The 19,650-nt window shown below is 44.6% G+C and overlaps 2 protein-coding genes across 4 annotated transcripts in view; one reads left to right on the top strand and one right to left on the bottom strand.

Moving 5' to 3' along the window:
- Window positions 1–442: 442 nt before the first annotated feature.
- Window positions 443–3,320, bottom strand: NUDT15 (nudix hydrolase 15). Of its 3 annotated transcripts, none has more exons than XM_014573584.4 (3): window positions 3,040–3,320; window positions 2,519–2,855; window positions 443–1,883 (listed from the first exon to the last, which is right to left on the bottom strand). In XM_014573584.4, exons 1-3 carry the CDS (start codon window positions 3,189–3,191, stop codon window positions 1,845–1,847), a joined length of 528 nt encoding a protein of 175 aa, XP_014429070.2. In that variant the 5' UTR covers window positions 3,192–3,320; the 3' UTR covers window positions 443–1,844. The 3 variants fall into 3 exon arrangements, with proteins under 3 accessions (XP_014429070.2, XP_014429071.1, XP_025040376.2); XM_014573585.4 differs by having other exon boundaries at window positions 2,659–2,855; window positions 3,040–3,305; XM_025184591.3 differs by having other exon boundaries at window positions 1,791–2,855; window positions 3,040–3,317.
- Window positions 3,321–6,949: 3,629 nt separating this feature from the next.
- SUCLA2 (succinate-CoA ligase ADP-forming subunit beta) overlaps window positions 6,950–19,650 on the top strand; it is a 35,598-nt gene continuing 22,897 nt past the window's right edge. Inside the window, exons 1-2 of the mRNA XM_075919034.2 lie at window positions 6,950–7,107; window positions 9,664–9,847. Of these exons, the coding sequence (XP_075775149.2) occupies window positions 6,964–7,107; window positions 9,664–9,847 (328 nt within the window). The 5' untranslated portion in view covers window positions 6,950–6,963. The remainder of the gene's footprint in view (window positions 7,108–9,663; window positions 9,848–19,650) is intronic.

Below are 19,650 nucleotides of genomic sequence, written 5' to 3'. Positions count from 1 at the left end.
CAACAGAAAAAAATTCCATTGACTTCAGTGGGACCAGGATTTGGCCCAATCTGAATTCTGATTTTTCTGATAAAATAATGGAAATCTTTAATTCTGTGCATATTAAATATTTGCCTTTTGCAGTGTTACACACTGCCAATTCATTTAAATTTCGAGTGTCACACCACTACATGATGAGAAATTAGATGAACACTAAAAGCCATAGCTTTTGTCCAGTTTAATGGTGGCTGCACTCCTTATCCAATGAATGAAGTATTAGTAGTCCATCCAGTAGGAACGGTCATGTTTATGAACAAGACTTATCAATATGCTATAGCATTCTAGCATTTCTGAGAATTATGCAGCAGCATAATTCACAACAGTAAGTATAGCGGTGTTTCTTAAACTATGTTCCGCAGAACACTGGTGTTTCGCGAACAACTCGCAGGTGTGCCGCAACCTCTTCTTGGTTTGTGTTACTTCTTTGTTTTCTTGGTTTGTGTTACTTCTTTGTTTTTGTCTGACAACAATATTTTTTGGAAGAAAATTTTCATAGGTGTTCCACATAAAATATTATTGTTTGGTGTTCCGTGGTCTAAGAAAGTTTACGAAACACAAATACAGCGCACTGAAAATTTTCTTTAAAAAATGCTGCTACAACCATAATTCTCAAAGAAAGTCTGTCTGCACTGTCTTGCTTTTTTAAAATTTTCATGCTAAATCTGATATTTTTAAGTCAACATGTTCAGCAACATTAAGAATTCTACTTTACTATTAACATTGTGCTAACAGGCACATACAACTTTTTACACATACAACTTTATGCATAGGCATCAAAGGAAGATTAGCAGGACATAAACAAATTGTATGAGTTAATGTTTTATAGCAGAGCGAACTCAAACAACTCGAGTTTCATACCAAAAAGACTTACCATGTAGGATTCTAGAACTTTCACCCATTCCTGAAAATCATTATATTCCCGCTTCCTCTTTCAGCACTAGCACGTTTCTGCAGCCAGTACAAGGCACTCAGCATGACCAAACGAAATAAAATCTGCCTATGGAGAGGTTGGTGGCATCATTTAAAATAACAGAGGCTGGTGTGTGGCTGTTGTTAAGGTCTAGAAGTTGTGTTTATAACTATGACTGCAGGTTTAAAAGTCTTAGGGGGATGTAACCCTATTAATCTGCAACCTAAAAACCCTAAACACAAGTGGTCCTGTACTCCTCAGAGACTAACACACACACATATGTACATACATATATTATCATGATCTTTTGTGGGCACGACTGCAGGGTGGAAGCAAACAAACCTTCACTTTAATGAAGAACAAGACGACAAATAAAAGGAAAAGCTGTATTTCTTTGCAGCTTTCCCTTATCACTAGTTTTATCTGAGCAGTTCCACAGATATCAAGGGGACATACTATCTATATATTAAAGTTTATGGGATAGATGCTACCATTCTAACATATGTAGGATCTTTTAAAATAAGATACTTGATTGTTTTAAATTAGAGAACATGTCTAATATTGATTAGTTCAATAAATAAATAAATAAATAAATAATGGGATACAAGGACAACGACTGTTACAGATGCTTGATGTTGAAGAAGGAAAAGGCTCTGCAACAACTTTCTGACTTTGGTAAGGACAGAATGCTAGCGGAGGGAACAAGATATCCCTGTCTTTTACATATGGAAACAGGTTTCTTTGTAAGAACAAACACTTATTATACACACTATAAAATGAATTTACTATGCCATCTAGTGGTGATTTCCTGTGTATCCCCTGAGATGATTAAAGTCTTCTGTAAAAGGATTGTAACCTTGTTCCTTTAAACAGCGTAAAGGCCAGAATAGTTGATCTAGTGGAGGAAATTCTTCCCATTTAACCCATTCCCAACCTGTACAGAAAAAGAGAGGGAAAAGTGTAAAAGCCCATAAAACAACTAGAGAAGGCACCATTCCAATATATTTACAAGGACAGGGGTAAAAACTGCAATATACATGCAACATCAAAATCTGAAAAAATGGCATAAGAAATCCACAGAATTTCCTGAGGTGTGTGCATCTTGTCCTTTTATTGAGGGTTTTTTTTTTTTTAAAAGGAAGTAATTCAGGAAGGACATAATTTACCTCCTACTCACCCACAGGACCAGTGTTGGTACAGTTCTCTGGTAGGGACAAAGATGAGGGCTTGTGTGAACAGGCAGACTGCCCTCCTTTACTACAGTACTACCGTCTTCAGTGGCAACATGTTATTGAGAGGGATCATGCCAGATTTTATTTTCCTTTTAATCGGCCCCCGTGCTCAGGGTCTCAGCCTGGGAGTATCTATCCTAAAGGGTTTTTGGACACAGTTATGCATGGGATTCGCTTTGGATCTGGTGTTTGTAGCGGAAACGGCGCAGAGGAGCTACCCCATCTCCTGGGGCAATAACACCCTCCCCGCCGGCTGGGCCTGATGCCACCGGCCGGCCTCTCAACACCTGCTTTCCGGAAGTCGCTCCTGCCCGTAGCCCGAAAACGGTTTATTTACCGACTGGTCAGGTTCCGCTCCACCCTCCTCCCGCCCGGGGCCAGTCCCGGCGTTGGCGGGTCCCGGCCTTTCCCCTGCTGCGGGGAGGGGCGGGAGGTGGCGCTGCCCTGGTGCCGGGTACCGCTCCCGGCCCCTCTTACTCTCGTTCTTCTCCGGCTCGCGGTTGCTGGGCTCGGGCTCGCGCTCCGTGTCCACCTCCCCCTTCATCAGGACGGTGACGTAGTGGTACCGCTGCGGGGCGCTGACCGAGTTCACGGCCGAGGCGAAGCGCACGTTCTTCAGGTGCAGCGCGGCCTCCTCCAGGCTCTCCCTGCGGGCGCACTGCGCCAGGCTCTCCCTGCGGGCGGCCGGGGGAGGGGGCGGCTCAGAGCTCGGCGCCGCAGCCCCGGCCCGCGCGGGGTGGGACGGAGCCAACGCGCCAGGCACCCAAGGGCAGCGCGCGACCCCACCGCTAGCCTAGCGCGCGGCCGCGAGTGAGGCTGCGGGAAGGGGGGAGGGGCGGGACGGCGCGTGGCTCCTACCCGAATTCCAAGTGCCCTCCGGGGAGCTGGTACGTGCCGTTCCCGACGGCGCCTTTCCTCTTACCCAGGAGGACGCAATCAGGGTGGTGGGGGCTGGTAATCACCACCCCCACGCCGACCCCGGGCCGCGCCTGCTCCCGGCCATCCTCCATACTGTCACCGGCGACAGCGAGTCAAGGCCACGTGATGGCAAAGCGCTCGCTCCGGTTGCCTCGCGCCGCTCAGAGCCTATGCCAAGCAGTCAGGAAGTGACGTACCGCCAAGCTCTTCCAATCCTGGAAGGTCCCGCAGTAGACTGGAATTTGCCGGCAGTTTCGAAACTGCGCACGCGCGGAGAGCGAGGTTGGAAGGGGCCGATTTGAAACGCTCGCGAGTGCTGCGCACATGCGCAATGTGGCCTTGTGTGAAGCCACGGGCGCGAGCTCGGGAGAGTGGGGAACAGGGCTTGCTGTGGTTCCTGAGGTCGGCGAGGCGGGAGGCAGGTGCCGTCCAGGCCAGAATCGTCCCGTCAGACACTCACCATTGAGGGAGTTGTACGTGGCGCTGCGGGCCCCTTGTTCCAATACCTCGGGGTACATAGACCGAAGAGTGGATGCATGGCCCTGCTAGGGTTGCCTGATAGTTTCACAAAAAATACCGAACATGGTGGGAAAAAAATTGGGTGAGCAAAAAAACCAAACAAAAAACCAACCAACCAACCACGGGGACTACAGTTGTTGAAAAACCCCACCCCCAACCAACCGCACAAAAGAAAGGGTCATGATGCCTTTAAAGTCCCCAGATGTGGCAGGGGGAGAATGTCCCAAGCTGCCTTCTGTCTAAGAAAAACAGAAAATACTTTTTACATGGCGAGTATTTTCTGTGTTTTTTACCCAGAAGGAAGCCTGGCTGATACTGGACACCTGGCAACCCTAGGCCATGCCCTGCTCTGTGCTGCTGCCACCAAGGGGAGGGGGGGGGGAACATCAGGATCCCCACATCATGAAACTGGCTTCAAACCATGAGCTATTGCTAGGGTCTGTCTTCTTGGTCAGATTCTCCCTTCCCCCCTGCTAGGCCTGGCTTTTTACCTGATTTGTCCCCCAATCCACACTAGAACTAGGAACCTTTTGTCTAGTATCTAGGGTTTGTGGTGCCATTTTGAACTATGCACTACTTTGCCCCCATCAGCTTTTTCACAAATGTTTTATATGGTGGTGGGGGGGGGGGGGGGGGGGGGGGGCCAGGAAGATGAAGCCCTTAAATGACCTCAGGAAAGAAGTTCCCAGATCAACAATGGCACTAGACCCTGTGGCATCTAGGTGGAACAGCTGCTTTGCTGCTGTTCAGTAGCATGAATAGTACTTTCAATATTACCACAGCTTTGCTGAAGGAGAAATGCGTGTGTGGCAACTTGACACCAGATTCATTGCGGGAACTTGAAAGAGTGGTGTCTGATGAAACACAGTGTTCATTTCTACCCTCGCTAGCTCTTCATTGTAAATTTTGATGGTTAAATCCACATCTCCAATTACCATTCCCCCACATATTTGTTATTTGTTTATATTTATCCTTTGTATTTGACCTAGTTTCCACTTTTTGTAGGACTCCTTTTTTATTTTTAGGTCATTCAAGATCTCCTGGGTAAGCCAGGATGGTCTCTTGCGAGACTTCTTATCTTTCCTATGTAGTGGAAACATTTGCTCTTGTGCCCTTAATAATGTCACTTTGAAAAAAAATAATCAAAACTCTCTGTAGGGTTCCTCACCATGGTGTCCAGGCATGTTAGAACGTGGAATGTGTCAGTGATCACCTCAGCGTCACATGGATCATCCATTTGGGGGACATTATCATGACTAAGATTCATTTGTAGTTAAATAGTGCTTACCTTCCAAAAATCTCCAGGCCCTGAGCAAAGATGAATGTATATTATTAGCCTCATTTTGCAGATGGGGCATGGAGAGTTTTTGCCCAAGGTCACAATAATGACTAAGTGACTAAGGCAAGATATAACCCAGGTTTAGATTCCCAATATTGTGTCCTTCCTTTATATATATTCCAAGTACTGCCTCCCAGCATGAGTACTACTACCAAACTCGTTTATTATTATTATATTTCCTACCTTTCCCCAGAAGGGAGTGCTATATCCAGTACCCTGTGTCTCCCTATGTACATTGCCCTTACCCTTCTGAGAAAAGACTTATTGAAACTTTAAGAAACTGACTTATAATGGGGAAGAATGACACCTAGTGAGAGGTCATGGTGAAGGGTTCATTGATATGGGAGGAGCAGCTTTGGAAGGATTGATAGATTTTGGTGGGGAAAGAGTCTGGACTTCTTGTTTTTTTCAGGGAAGAAGAGTATTTTACCAAAAACCTACCGTATATATTATTGAGCTGGACAATTTTTGAGGGTGCCTTGCTGAAATTTTGGCAACACATTACCATGTAATGAGTACAAATACAATCAATATAGAACCATTCTTTGAGGTTCTGAAATACCAGAAGCATCCTAGCATTCTACTGAGTTCAGCAAAATGTTAATGGATAATGACAGCACATCAGGTACAGTGGAGTGCCAGCAGCAAAACAATTAAGCAGCAGTCACTGTGTACCCTACGGTAGTTGCCATAGCAAAAGCTGATTTAATCCACATTAGACTTGCCTGTGGCAAAAAATGCAATCCATCCTGTTATTTTACTATTGTGCATTTTCAATTGCTAACTGCATCAGTTAATTACAATTCCAATACTTCTTTCCTTCAGTTTAGATCTAGCACTGGAATACATAATTTATGGAAACAAACTGATCCCTGTACATTTTTCTTTAGTGCTATATGTGGAATGCCCTTCTCATCATAATTTGCCAACCCACTTCCCTTTCTTAATTCACATTTACTTTTAGAGAAAAATGCTCCTTCCAAGTAACTTGCACACTATTTTCAGCTCTGAATTTCCCAGTGCATTTAGTCTATTACATAGATCTGTTAATGGAACTACTCACATAAAGTTAAACATGTAAGTATTTGCAGAATTACCTGCCTAGATTGTAAACTCTTTGTCAGAGATTTTATTTTTGTGTTTGTGTGCGTGTATTGTATACAGTCCACAGTCAAGTAATCTGGTGGTGGTAAAAAATAATTTAAAAAATAAAAATAATGAACTTTCATTATAGAGATAGCTACTGGTATATGTGATATACTAAATCAAGACTATCTGGAAATAATGGAAAGATTATAGTAGGTCTAGCCCCTGGAGAAGTCCAGTAGTCCCATGGTCCCAGCCTTCTTGGCCTGACCCGACCCCCACCCCATCGAGCTGCAAGCCTCAGCAACCCATCAACTGAAGGCATTCTATTTTCTCCCCTAGCATGTGGCAACACAGCCCCAGTGCTAGGAGACCCCAGCTCTGGGTGGTTCCAGCGTCAGCAGGCTCCCTAGAGTAGCCTGCATGAAGGTAGGAAGGACCAGGCATGGGTGGGTGGCTGGGGCCCCTCATAGCCATTTGGGAAGGCATCGCCTTCCCTTGCCTTCATTATTCACTGCCTCTGCCCATGCTGCCAGCCCCTGCCAACCGCACTGGTACCTCCTGGTCGGAGGTGCTGACTGGAGCTGCAAGGGCCCCGTTTCCACCAAGCGTTCCACTCAGTAACAGGACACCTGGCAACTAGCATTGGGGGGCTTTCCACGGATTTCAGTGGGCCTCGGGTCAGGGCTCCGTGAAGCCATCGTCCCTGGGGGGGAGACTCGTCCCAAGCGCTCCGCTCGCTCCTGCGGGGGTCGGTCCCAGGCGGGCGGGTTCATGCAGTGGCTAGTTTCCCCGGTAGGGGGCAGCGCTGCGCTCGGGGGCCTCCGAGAGACCATAGAGTTTCCCCGCTGGGCGTTGCCCTCGGGGAACGCCGTGTCAAGAGAGGCGGAGCCCTGGCCTTTTCTTCCCTCTAGCGCTCTATGGTCGCAGCGACGCGCCTGCGCGGTGGCGAGCGAAGTCGAAAGGGTTCGGCGGCCATGGCGGCGTCCATGATCTGCAGCCGAGTGTCGGCCGGGCTGAGGCACAACAGCAGCCGGGCGTCGCTCGGGGCAGCCGCCGCCAAGGTGACCCCCGTGGCCAGGGCGCGCGGGACGAGTCGGGGCAAGGCCTGGCTAGGGCGAGGGATGGGCGCCGGGTCGGGGTCACGGGCTGTGACATTCCGCCCGCGCCTGCGTCCGAGCTGGCCGGGCCCGGGCACTGGCGGGAGGAGTCGGCCCCGAGGGGCCCGTCACTTGACGGGGGGGGGGTCTCAAAGTCCGGCTCATCAGAGGCGGGAGCAGCCGGAGCAGGTGGCCTGGGACGAGACTCTGGCCCGAGGGGCACCCGAGTCCGGGCTGCGCGTCGGTGGGGGAGGGGAGTGTTGACACTTGTCCCCGGGCCGTTCCCACCTGCGACAGATGCTCAGTAACAGCTGGTATCTGCGCCCCATCGCTCGTGCGATGACATCCCTGTCGCCCTCTTAGCTTTGTGCAAACTGCTTATCTGCGGTCCCGCGGGCCGGTTGCTTCAGTAGGTGCCACTGCTCCCCTTTCTTCCCTCTCCCAGCTGCCGGCTCACGTGAACGTTTGTTGTCAGCCTCTTCTTGCTTCCCTTCGCCTAGCTGCAGGAAAGCTAATATAGAATAAAACATGGGCTAATGAGGCAAACGGTTCGGTTGGGTTGTCTGGGCTTTCCCTTGCCACTAATGGAGAGAGGCTGCTGCTGTTCCTTATGTCATATTACACGGCCGCATCTTCGAGGGGCGCTTGATGGTTAGTTTGAGAAACAGTAGCTCACCATTAAGTTGAGCAGTGAACAGAGTGTTCAGTTACGATAGTGATTCTTGAGATATTTAAGTAGGTTTTGCTCTCCTTTGTCAAGCCTGAATTTCGTCAATCCTTGTTTGCTTTTTTTGGGCATTGGAAATATAAAAGCCCCTTCAAATTCCAGGACCTTTAAAGATCCGTCTTCAGTTAAAAATCAACATATTTAAATGTAATTGTTGCTAATATCATCTTTAGTCTAAATTAAAAGTGGCATCTGACGAAGTGGGTCTTTGCCCACGAAAGCTTATGCTCCAACACTTCAGTTAGTCTATAAGGTGCCACAAGACTCCTCGCCGCTTTTGCAGATTCAGACTAATACTAGTCTAACTTAAGAGACTCTTAAAAACAAACATTTCTTGCCCTTTAGACAGTTTTGAAATTGACAGCTTCAGACAACTTGGGCAACTTTGGCTCCAGTTTTGCAAATTGGTGTATAAATAAAACCCATCGACTTCTTCAATAAGAAAAAAAAAAGTACAAAAAGTTAAACAATGTGCTATTCTAAACTTCAGCTTAGAAAACACCTTTTTCTAATATTGTTGGAAACCATTCCCTTTTGTATTGTAAACACAAATACTTGGTTTGTGCTGCCTTGAAGTGTATTCTTTAAATTGGGAAAAATTATTCTGTGTGTCCTGGGATAGCTTTTCAGAGTCTTATTCATATTGCACCATTATCAGCGTTGTATAATAGGATCAGAATTTCATCCTCATTTGCTTTGTGTGTCCTTTTGTTTTTGACTAGTGTTGGTCCAGAAACTCAGTGTGTCAGCTTCCCTGAAGAAGTGACTCTGTTGATAGTGGAATAGTGCTGGTTTCAATCTTGGGCATATTTTTCTCTACTTGGCTTAAATGTTTTTGAAACTGGCCTCCCTTCTATGCAGCCTTCTGGTTTAGGGATGTGAAGGATTAGTCAACTAGTCGAGTGTCCGATAAGCAAATATCGGATAGTCAACAGGATAGTTGACTAGTTGCTCTCTCCCTGCTCCCCCTTGCTGCCTCTATCAGATAGAGGCAGTGGGGAGGGAAAGGGGGGAGAAAAGAGGGGTACTTCAAAGCAGCAGCGTGGCACAGAACCTGCTGTCAGCTGGGGGCGTCCGCAGTTGACCCAGGCTTCTGGGCTTTCACCTTTGAAGTGTAGCAACAATGTTGCTACACTTCAAAGGTGTAGGAGCCCTATCAACTAATCGAATACTGTAGTCGATGCAAAAATGCATCGACTATTTGATTAGTCAGTTACCTGATACTTAACCATCCTTACTCTGACTTATTGTTGACACATGACATCAAATATTGAAGATATTTAATACAGTTAAATTTGGATTTTTCTGCTTTCATGATGATCTGGAGACCAAGATAGCAACACTAAGTCCTGTTAACATGCACTTTATCAACAGTGAAACTCATACAACCTGTTCATTTAATTATTGCAACTGATGTAAAATGCCCCTTTTTAGCCGCTGCTTATTCCTCTTAATTTATCTATTATACAGAAAAGTGTAAACGTTTAGCTTTGAGCATAAATTTTGCTGTCTAAATCTAATTGTCAAACTTCGCTCCTTTTTATGTAAATGCTAAATGTTAAAATGAGAATGTAATTGTTTAAAGACAACTGTAAATTACTCTTATGCTTTCATGTTAAGCTTGCTAATGCTATGGGATTTGATTGGGCAATGTTCTTATTGTATCAGAACATACCATTTCACATAAATCCATTTTTCAAATTCCATGGTTTTTGTGTGTTTAATATAGAATTTGTGATTTTAAACAGAGGACACCCTGTTTGAAAGACAATCACTTTCTTTAACTTTCCTAGGTACTTGGTGGAGGTCCAGGACTATTCAGTAGCCATGGGTTTCAGGTGCAACAGCAACAACAAAGGAGCCTGTCACTGCACGAATACCTGAGCATGGAACTGTTGCAAGAGGCTGGTATTTCTGTTCCACATGGACTAGTTGCAAGGACACCAGAAGAAGCTTACAAAATTGCAAAAGAAATAGGTATAACATTAAAGAGAAAGTATACTGTGTAGACATGGACCTTTTGATATAAGGTGTAACTACTTTTTTGCTTGGGAAGACACTTCTTAGTTCTACGTATCCTCTATTAAGGAAAGCTTCCTGTCCTCCTCTCTGGAGGAAAAAAAAACTTGCTTGAATATTATTTTGTAGCTGAAATCTTGCTTTATTCATTGAAGCTTTCTAAAGCCTGAGATTCTACAATGCAACAATGAAAACAGTGACTTCAGCCAGGTGGCCTAATGATAGAGAGATGTATTGCTGGATCAAATCATGTGCTTATCCTCACAGAGGGAGGATCTTAGTCCTTATCCATGAAAAGGGGGACGGGGGGGGGGGCACTTCTATTTCTTGCTCCCTACTCTGTGGGATGGCACTTCACACAGTTTAACATCCATAGCTGGGATGTTTTAGGGTGAGGTGGTTGACAAGGGCATATGTTTGTCCAGCATTTTCCCCATGGGCCCTTGCTAACTTCCCTGAGTGTTAATGCAGCATAACTTTTTCCCCTTCTAGATCCAAGTGAAGACCTGGCTGGAGAGGTTGTTGGGGGTCAAAGCAATTATAGGTGAATGGCCTTTTTATGGATGGTCCAGGCTTCCCACTGATCATGAGGGTATTGCTAGATTTGCATGCAGTATTTTTGTGATGCGGGTAAAGGCAAAAACTTACCCTTCTAGCAGGGCAATGTGCTTCAGGTTTTTATGCAAAAGTCACCATCACCTGCTATTGTGTCAGAATTGTTATAGTGGAAGGTGTGCTGAATTTCCAGAGTTTGAAGAGAACCAGTTTTTTAACTCTGCAACTTCGCTACTTTTCTGTTAGTACAGTGTGGTCATTCATTTTGTGAGGAATCATCAAATGTTAAGCTCTTTCTAGGCTGGTGGATGTAAAAAATGTATTGGTATAGTTTATTTTAATGGTAACTTTCTGTTGGCTTGCTCTCTCTGGGTTGACTTTCGTGTCACGTTAACTTACATCTTGAATGTATCCATGTCTCCTGGTAAATATGTAGATGTACGTATTTCTGGTTTGAACTTGATCTCCTTCTGTATTGTTTCAGCAATGACTGTCTATTAATTTACAGGAAATAAGCTCTCTAATTTGAAAGATCATGCTTTAGACTTGTCAGTCAGGGTTTAATACAGATAAAGATTTGCTGATTTCACTACCATAATTAGGAGGCCTAGATAAATGTTCAACTTGCTGCAGCAGAGATGGTTCCTCAATCTATATTTCTTTGAAGGTAATTGCTTGTGTCTTTGGACAATGATGTCTGATGTGGTGCTTAGAAGTGAATAAGGAAAAGTTATTTACTTGTTCCCATAACATAAGAACTAGGAGTCATCAAATGAAATGGAAAGCAGGATTAAAACAAAAGGGTTTTCCTAGATGAAGGGCACAGTCAATTTGTGTAACTCCTTGCCAGAGAATGTTGTGAAGACTAGGACTTGAACAGGGTTCAAAAAAGAGCTAGATAAATTCATGGAGGTTAGGTCTATCAACACTTATTAGCCAGAATGGATAGGAATGGTGCCCCTAGCCTGTTTGTCAGGGGCTGGAAATGGATGACGGGAGAGAGATCACTTGATGATTACCTGTTTCTGTTCTCTTCCTCTGGGGCACCTGCTATTGGCCACTGTCAGAGGACAGGATACTGGGCTACAAGGATCTTTCGTCTGCTGCAGAATGGCTGTTCTTATGTTCTTAAAATACAAGCTCAATTCTCAAATCAGAGTACTTGGAAGCCATTTGGAGGCTATACTGTGGCTTTCATGGAAGTATATTAAGTACAGAATTAGAAGTGAAAAGAAATGGAGATAAGTCAATTTACTGGGGCTGTACAGTGTCCCACAGTATAATTTAAATGATTAAACATAGGGATGTGAACGGGTAATTGGTTAACATCACCCTTAACAGTGATGCTTACTGGGTAATGGTTAGCCAGTATCTGGGAACAGGGTGTCCCCCCCCCCCCCCCCAGGAGCCTTCCCCCCCATACTTGGCCAGGCTGGAGCTCCCCCCCTTAATTGGTTAAACACTGTTTGATAGGTTAAACCAGTGGTCCCCAACCTTTTTAGGTTGTCAGGCGCCAGGGGGCGTGGCCGTTTGCCCGCTGGGCGCCAGGGGGCGGGGACCAGGGGCGGGGCCCCCTCCAAGGGCCGCGCGCCCAGGGCTGGCGCTCCCCCCCCCCCCCTCCCCCCCCCCCCTCTCCCCCTCCCCCCCCCCCTCCCGCCGAGTGCCGCGCGCCCGGAGCCGGCGCTTCCCCCCCCCCCCGGCCGAGTGCCGAGCGCCCGGCGCTCTCCCCGCCAAGCGCGCTCCCCCTGCAAGCGCCCGTGCGCCATGTGCCCGGGGCCAGGCCAGCCCCGAGCACCTGGCGGGCGCATTGTTGGGGACCACGGGGTTAAACAATTAAATATATTTTACATCCCTAATTAAACAGTAGTGCCTTATTAAGTCTTCAGCCTGAGAAGTCTCTTACTCCACTTTGCTGCCAGAACAGCTATACCTAACTTGCTCATACACAACTTCCAGCATGTATTTTGTTCCCAGCTACGCAGTATTGAGAACTAATAGCTAGCTACTCGTAAATTAGAGGGCAATACCTGCATATACCCAGTTCCAACTTCATTCTGCAGAAACATGTGTCTTGCACTGCTCTGTATTTTCCTGGACAGTGTTTAAACTCATAATGAGTAGGGATGTTTTAAAGCAGTTAATTAGGTCACCGTGTAACCATTAAAAAAAAAATCTTAGCAGTTACAAGGTTTCATGCTGCGGGTTCTGTAGTATAAAACTTATATTGCAGAGCCCACAGTGCATCCAGCTTCCCAGGAATGGGGCCAGCAGCCAGTGCATGCCAGAAGCTGGCTGCCAGCCCCACTCCCAGGGAGCTGGCTGCACTGTTGGCTCTGCTGTATAAGCTTTATACTCTAGAGCCTGCAGTGTGGGGTGGCAGCTGCTCGAAGCCAACTTTTAAGCTGGCTTTCAGCCCCGTTCTCAGGTGCTGTCTGCCACCCTGTGCTGTGAGCTCTTATTATAGAGTCAGCAGCGCAGGTGGCATCTGGTTCCCTGGGAGTTGGACTGAGAGCTGCCGTGTACAGTTAATAAGCTTCTGCTTATTGGTTAATTCTTTAAATTACACTGTTACATGCCTAATAGTAAGTCCATCATTCCAACATTGGGTAATGACAAGGCTTGTGCAGAATCATCTTTAGAAAGTCCCAATTACAATTATTTAAATAAAACAAGAATTTTATCTAGAAAAAGATACTTTATGTGATTACAAGAGATAAAGTGTAAGTTAGAATTGGTTGCAAAATAAATTAAGGGGGGGGGGGGAAAGCAGCTACTGTCTGAATGAGTTTAAAAGCCAAATCTCTCACTGTGGGCTGTAACAGTTCACAGGCTGGATTTTGTTTCAGCTGGGAACCCATCCTTCAGAACAATGTGCTTTAATTATTCATTGATGCCATGAGCAGAGTGATGGGAAGAGGGAACTGATGAAGTGGAGGTCACAGTCTCTCTATCTCCTCTCTTTCAGATTACCCTCTCCCCCTGCTGGGTTGTAGACAAACAATTCTCTGTGCATATGAAATTCAAACAGTCTCTGATTAAATATAGTGGGTTATTTTATTTTATTTTTTAAATTTATTCCCCACTGCTGGTCAATAGCCAGCTAAGCAGATAATGGCCCGTTAGCACCTTGCTGGTCTGCTAGTGTGCCTTTGTCTCTGAGAGAATTTGTGGGTCTTGCGTTATACTTCTCGGTAACAATTGCATAGCAAAATCTCATAATTTTACATTCAGTGATGTTTCAATGGGATAATATTCAGCAAATGGTCATTTACAGGGCATACTTTATACAAACTATATCATAACCATATGACGAGTGGTGAACCTGGGGCAAAAGATGTCGCGCAAACATAGGTCAAACCAACAGGATTTTCTAAAACCGTGCTTCTAAATAGTGAACTGGAGTACACTTGTTTTATTTTCGTAGGATACTTGCAATTTTTCAATTGATTTGGTCCCTGTAGGGAGTGAGTGGTGAATGCCTGCAGAAAACAGAAAGTTGAGGAAGCCAAGCTGAAGAAAGAAGGCTAGCATATCTTCTATTATTTAAGCTTACCTACTTTTCAATAACAGTCTGTATGCAAATAAAATGTTACTTGTCTGCCAAGTTTGTGAATGGGTTTGTCAGTCCACAGTATAAAAAGCCCTGGCCTCCAGAGCCCTTATCTCTCACTCCTCTCCCCTCCCCACGCCAGCCACTGACCCTGGAGTCCCCTGCACCCAACCCCCCTAGCACTAGCCATTGATTCTAGAATCTCGTGCACTAAACTCCCTCCCTGTGCCAGCCTCCTGCCCTTAGCGCCCCCAGTGCCAGCTCCCATCCCAAACTCCCCAGTGCCAGCTCCCCATCACCAGATGTTCTAGTATTAGATTCACACCAAGCCCCCCACACTAGCCCCAACCCCAGAACCCCCAGTGCCTCCTCTGTTCCCCTCACCTAGCCTTGTGCTGCCTTCCGCCTGCCAGCTGAGTGCTGCTGTCGGGGTTATGGTTGCTCTAAGGCTGCTGTGATAGACTCCCGCTGCACAGTGAACTACTCTTCCCTGCCCCTGCCTGGAGCTGGTTGGCTGAGAGGTGGGGCAGAGCACACCTCTCCCAACAGCCAGACAGGAGGGGAAACACTGGGTGGTGTATCCCAACCCCAGAGAGCCACCACAGGTTTTCAGCCTGGTCCCAGTCCGAGGACCTGGTGGTTGTGAACCAGTTTCTCAGGATTCTCCTAAAGCAATGGACTAAAGATATAGAAATACAGGAAATAGAATTTGTCAATGCCGGACTTACTTTTTTTCCCCTGAAATACTCCTAGATGGCGGGACTGGATTAGCTCATAGCTTAATAAAACAAATAAAAGGAATTACTTTTAATAGATAAAATCTCCTTTTTAATAGGTCTTGTTCTTAGAGGAATAGAAAATGCTGATGCTTATAATTATACTCATACTTTAGATTTCTTGCTATTTCTTGGAAATAATTCAACAGGTTGGTGGTTTAAGTGAATTAGGATATTTTGTGTTCCATGGTAAGAGAAGGTAGAGCTATAGTCTGTATGTTTCTCCTGTATACTAGTGAGAGTTTTATGTCACTCATCGTTAAATCCCCTGAGTTGCTTTGAAAATCTCTATGGTCTGTTGAATTTTGAAATGGCTCATTATACTTAGAATAGACAGAGAGGTTATGCGTACCAATAACAAATGACTCAGTTTATAGCTGTATTATAATTGTGTATTCTACAGTTTTCTTTTAATTTTAACGACAAATAAACTCTGTTCCCTCAATATATATTTTATCTGCTCGTTTGTTGGAAATTTACGGAATCCAAGTCTGACAGCTTTCCTGAATCTAATCCTGCTCAAAGAGAGAGACTTTAATAAAACAACAATAACAAAACAAAAAAATCCTTGCTTTAGTGAGTAATCCTTTCTCTTTAGCCAGGGTTTCAGAAGGAGAAACATTGTTACTGAAGTTTGAACTGCTTGTTTTCTGCTGATACATGTAAAGTGGAGCATACAGACTCTAGATCCATTTCTTGTTCTTCAAACCTCACCCTTCCAACATCTTAGGGGAGGACAAAAAAATTTGCATGTTTATAGCTGGAGCTGCTCCCCCATCTTTTTCTGGCTAGCACCAGGCTTTGCTTTAGTCAGTGAGATATTGATTTATGTTCTAGTAGGCATGGTGATGGCTAGAAAAAGTGGGGGAGGGTTAGATATCTAGATATCCAAAATTTCTCTGTTTACATGCAGAAAATCTTTGAGTTAGAGAAAATTAGGTTAGTAAATATGTATGTAAATTAAAAGCAATGCCTGAAAACCTTTATAGAGAGCTGCCTCGTACTTTGCAGATTTAAGCCTAGCACAGTAATCTGGAAAACTGGATTATTTCTTAACACCGCTTACTGAGTTACTTGGTAAAGTTACACAATTATCTTCTCTTCTGGTTACTGAGTATCTGAAGAGTTTTGATGTGTATCAGTATTTCTGTTATCAAAATGGCAAATATACCTCTGTCACAATCTTCATAATGTAATAAGAAAAACTTCTGATAGCATCCTCTTGGGTGGCTTTATGAATATCTGCCATAGAAGTATGTATCTTTGTCCTACCTTTGTACCTATTTCCCCTGAGCTGCCTGCATGTCCAGCTCCTACTACATTTAAACTGCAGAGCCACAGTGGGGGTGGCTCCTGCACCCGGTGCAAGCTGGGACAGAGTGCCTCCCCTTATCGACTAATTGTGTAGTGGATAAAAATTGTATCGACTACACAATTAGCCAGTTACCCGCTTCTTAACATCCTTAGTTTAGTGTGTTGCTGTAGGAGATATTCAAATGATACCCAGCTGCTGAGCAGAGCACCCACAGCTAGTGTTTTTGTTTCTAGTGGCGGTGCACATTTGCACATGCCTCAGTGCACATACAATTTATTCCACATATAAATGGAAAAAAATCTTTACATGGATTGAATAAATTAGCAGGAATATTCGTTAGTACCCTGTTGTATAGAGGTCACCACAACTGATGTTAAACTTGTTGGGGCCCAGGACTAAAGCTTGGCCCCACTGCCCAGGGCCAAAGATGAAACCTGAACCTCACTGCCCTGGGCTGAAGTACAAGCCACTCCCATAAGGGTGTAGCCCTGGGTCTTTGGCTTCTCCCCTCTCCCCTGCTCAGGAGACTTGGGCTTTCCCCCTTCTGCCTGTTGTGGTGGGGCTCTGCTAGGCTTACGCTTCAGTTCTTCTTCCTGAGGTTGTATAGCAATTTTTGTTGTCAGAAAGGGGTCATGGTGCAATGAAGTTCGAGAATCCTTTGTGTAATCTACATGACCTCCAGTATTAAGTAGCTATAAAAATGGAATGAGGGTTGTGAAGATGTAAAGGTCACAGTAAGTCTACATGTACTTGCAAACATCTTCAATTATTTTATACCAAAGATTTATAATGACAGAATATTTAAATAGAGCTGCTTATAACTCTCAAGTGCTGGATTGGCTATTAAGACTTTTCAATGCGTAGTTAGCTCAGGGCAATACCCTGGTTATAATCTAACTTGAGCCCTGTTAACATACCATGCATGAACTCAATTTTGATTGTGGGCCTGTTTGATATAAGCAAAAGCTTGGGTTAGCACAATTTCAAAAGCTGTTACAGCCAATTTCTTGTAAGGTAGCAGGTAGGGATGTCAACATGTTGTCAACTACATGATTAAGCGATAAGCCTAGGCTTATCGGTTAATCTTGTTGACTACACAAATTCTACCCCTTCCCCCTCCACTGCTTATATATCGGAGACAGCAAGGTGGGGTAAGCAGGAGCTGGTGCCGGGGGCAGCAAGCTTAAAAGCCAGCCCAGGCCACCTTGGACAGAGACAGCTTTGCAGTAGTTTCTCTCCCCTGCCACAGCAGCCTCTGTCCACGGGGAGCTCGCACAATCACAGACAGAAGCTGCTGCCACCCTGGGCAGCTGCCTGTGTATCTGAGGCAGCAGCGCAGGGCGTTCCCCAGTTGTAGGGCTGGAGTGCACTGGCTGCTGGCCCTGTCCCTGGGAGCCATCAAATGGTCATGTAGCAGATGATAACTCATGCGGTTACATGACTGTTCAGTTACCTGATATCTTTGATAGGATAACAAGTCTTGTGGATAAGGGAGAAGTGGTGGATATGGTATACTTAGACTTTACTAAAGCATTTGATACAGTCTCACATGACCTTATCAATAAACTAGGGAAATATAACCTAGATGGGGCCACTATAAAGGGTGTGCATAACTGGCTGGATAACTGTTCTCAGAGAGTAGTTTATTAATGGTTTATTGTCATGCTGGAAGGGCATAACGTGAGGTTCCACAGGGTCTGTTTTGGAACCAGTTATGTTCCACATCTACTGGGACTTATCCTATTTATACATGATCTACAGAAAGGGGTAAACAGTGAGGTGGCAAAATTTGCAGATGATATGAAACTGTTCAAGACAATTAAGACCAAAGCAAACTGAAGAGCTTCAAAATGATCTCACAAAACTAAGTGATTGGGCAACAAAATGCCAAATGAAATTTAATGGTGATAAATGTAAATTAATGCACATTTGAAAAAATCATCCCGACTATATATAGAAAATGATGGGAACTAATTTAGCTATAACTACCCAAGACAGAGATCTTGGAGTTGCTGTGAGTAGATGTTTTCAGAGAATTATCCAATGTGCTGCAGCATTCAAAAAGCAAACAGAATGTTAGGAATCATTGAAAAAGGGATAGAGAATAAAACTGAGATTTTTATTGCATCTATATAAAACCATGCTATGCTCACATCTTCTGTTGTCACCGCATCTCAAAAAAGATATATTGGCATTGGAAAAGGTTCAGAAGTGGGCAGCAAAAATGATTAGGGATTTGTAAAGAGTCACATAAGAAGAGAGATTAAAAAGACTGGGACTTTTCATTTTAGAAAAGAGGAGGCTAAGGGGGGATATGATAGAGGTCTGTAAAACCATGACTGGTGTGGAGAAAGTGAATAAGGGAAAGTTATTTGTTCCCATAACCTAAGAACCATGGGTCACCAAATGAAATTAGTAGGTATCAGGATTAAATCAAACAAAAGGAAGTTTTTCTTCATGCAGTGCACAATCAACCTGTAGAACTCCTTGCCAGAGGATGTTGTGAAGACCAGGATTTTAACTGCGTTAAAGAACTAAAACTATGGAGGTTAGGTGCATCAATGGCTATTAGCTGGGATGGGTAGGAATGGTGTCCCTAGCCTCTGTCAGGGGCTGGAAATGGATGATAGAAAAGGGATCGCTTGATGATTACCTGGTATTGGCCACTGTTCAAACACAGGATACTGAGCTAGATGGACCTTTGGTCTGACACAGTATGGCCATTCTTATATATTATATGTACTTATCAAGAGGTTTGGAGAAGGTCCAGAGAACAGCAACAAAATGGTTAAAGGTCTAGAAAACTTAACCTATCAGGGAAGACTGAAAGAATTGGTATTCTTTAGTTTAGAAAAGAGAGGACTGAGAAGGGACATGATTATCAGTTTTCAAGTATCTAAAAGGGTGTTACAAGGGAGATTTAGGTTGGATATTAGGAAAAACTTCCTAACTGTCAGGGTGGTTAAACACTGGAATAAATTGCCTAGGGAATTTGTGCAGTCTCCATGACTGGAGATGTCATCTGAGGAAGTGGGTTTTGCTCGAGAAACCTCATGATACTGTCTACATGTTTTGTTAGTCTTTAAGGTGCTACTAGACTATTCATTATTTTAAGTTTTTTCCAGTTAGACTACCCCTCTGCAAGTAAAGTATATGACCAAATGCTCCAAGCATGGATTTAGCACTATGGCAAAGCATTGTTTAGTAGTATAGCTTTTTCTAGAGTTGCCCACCCTCTGAACAAAACAAGCTAGAATTGTTAGTGTGGTTGTGCCAGTATAGTTTTTCCAGTGTAAGTGCATCTATATGAGGGGCTTCTTTTGACAGAAGCATGTGAGTCAGTGTTCACATCTTTGTACTCCTGACTGATAAACGGTGGCCTGTAGTGTAGACACATAATTGATTAAGTCTGAATTCAGAAGCTTTGCTGCCTAAAAGTTATATTATGTATTGTGTTCTTCTCACAAAAACTGGTAGATTCATTTAGGCCTGGATGTGCTTAAATGGCCTGCTGGATTGGGGCCTTAGTTGTTTACTAGAGCACTACTCATTTGGAAGCAAACTT

The sequence above is a fragment of the Pelodiscus sinensis genome, chromosome 1, assembly GCF_052426305.1.
Source record: "Pelodiscus sinensis isolate ZL-2025 chromosome 1, ASM5242630v1, whole genome shotgun sequence".
Lineage (NCBI taxonomy): Eukaryota > Metazoa > Chordata > Testudines > Trionychidae > Pelodiscus > Pelodiscus sinensis.
The sequence above is the reverse complement of the archived record's forward strand: the minus strand, read 5'-3'. Positions and strand labels throughout refer to the sequence as shown.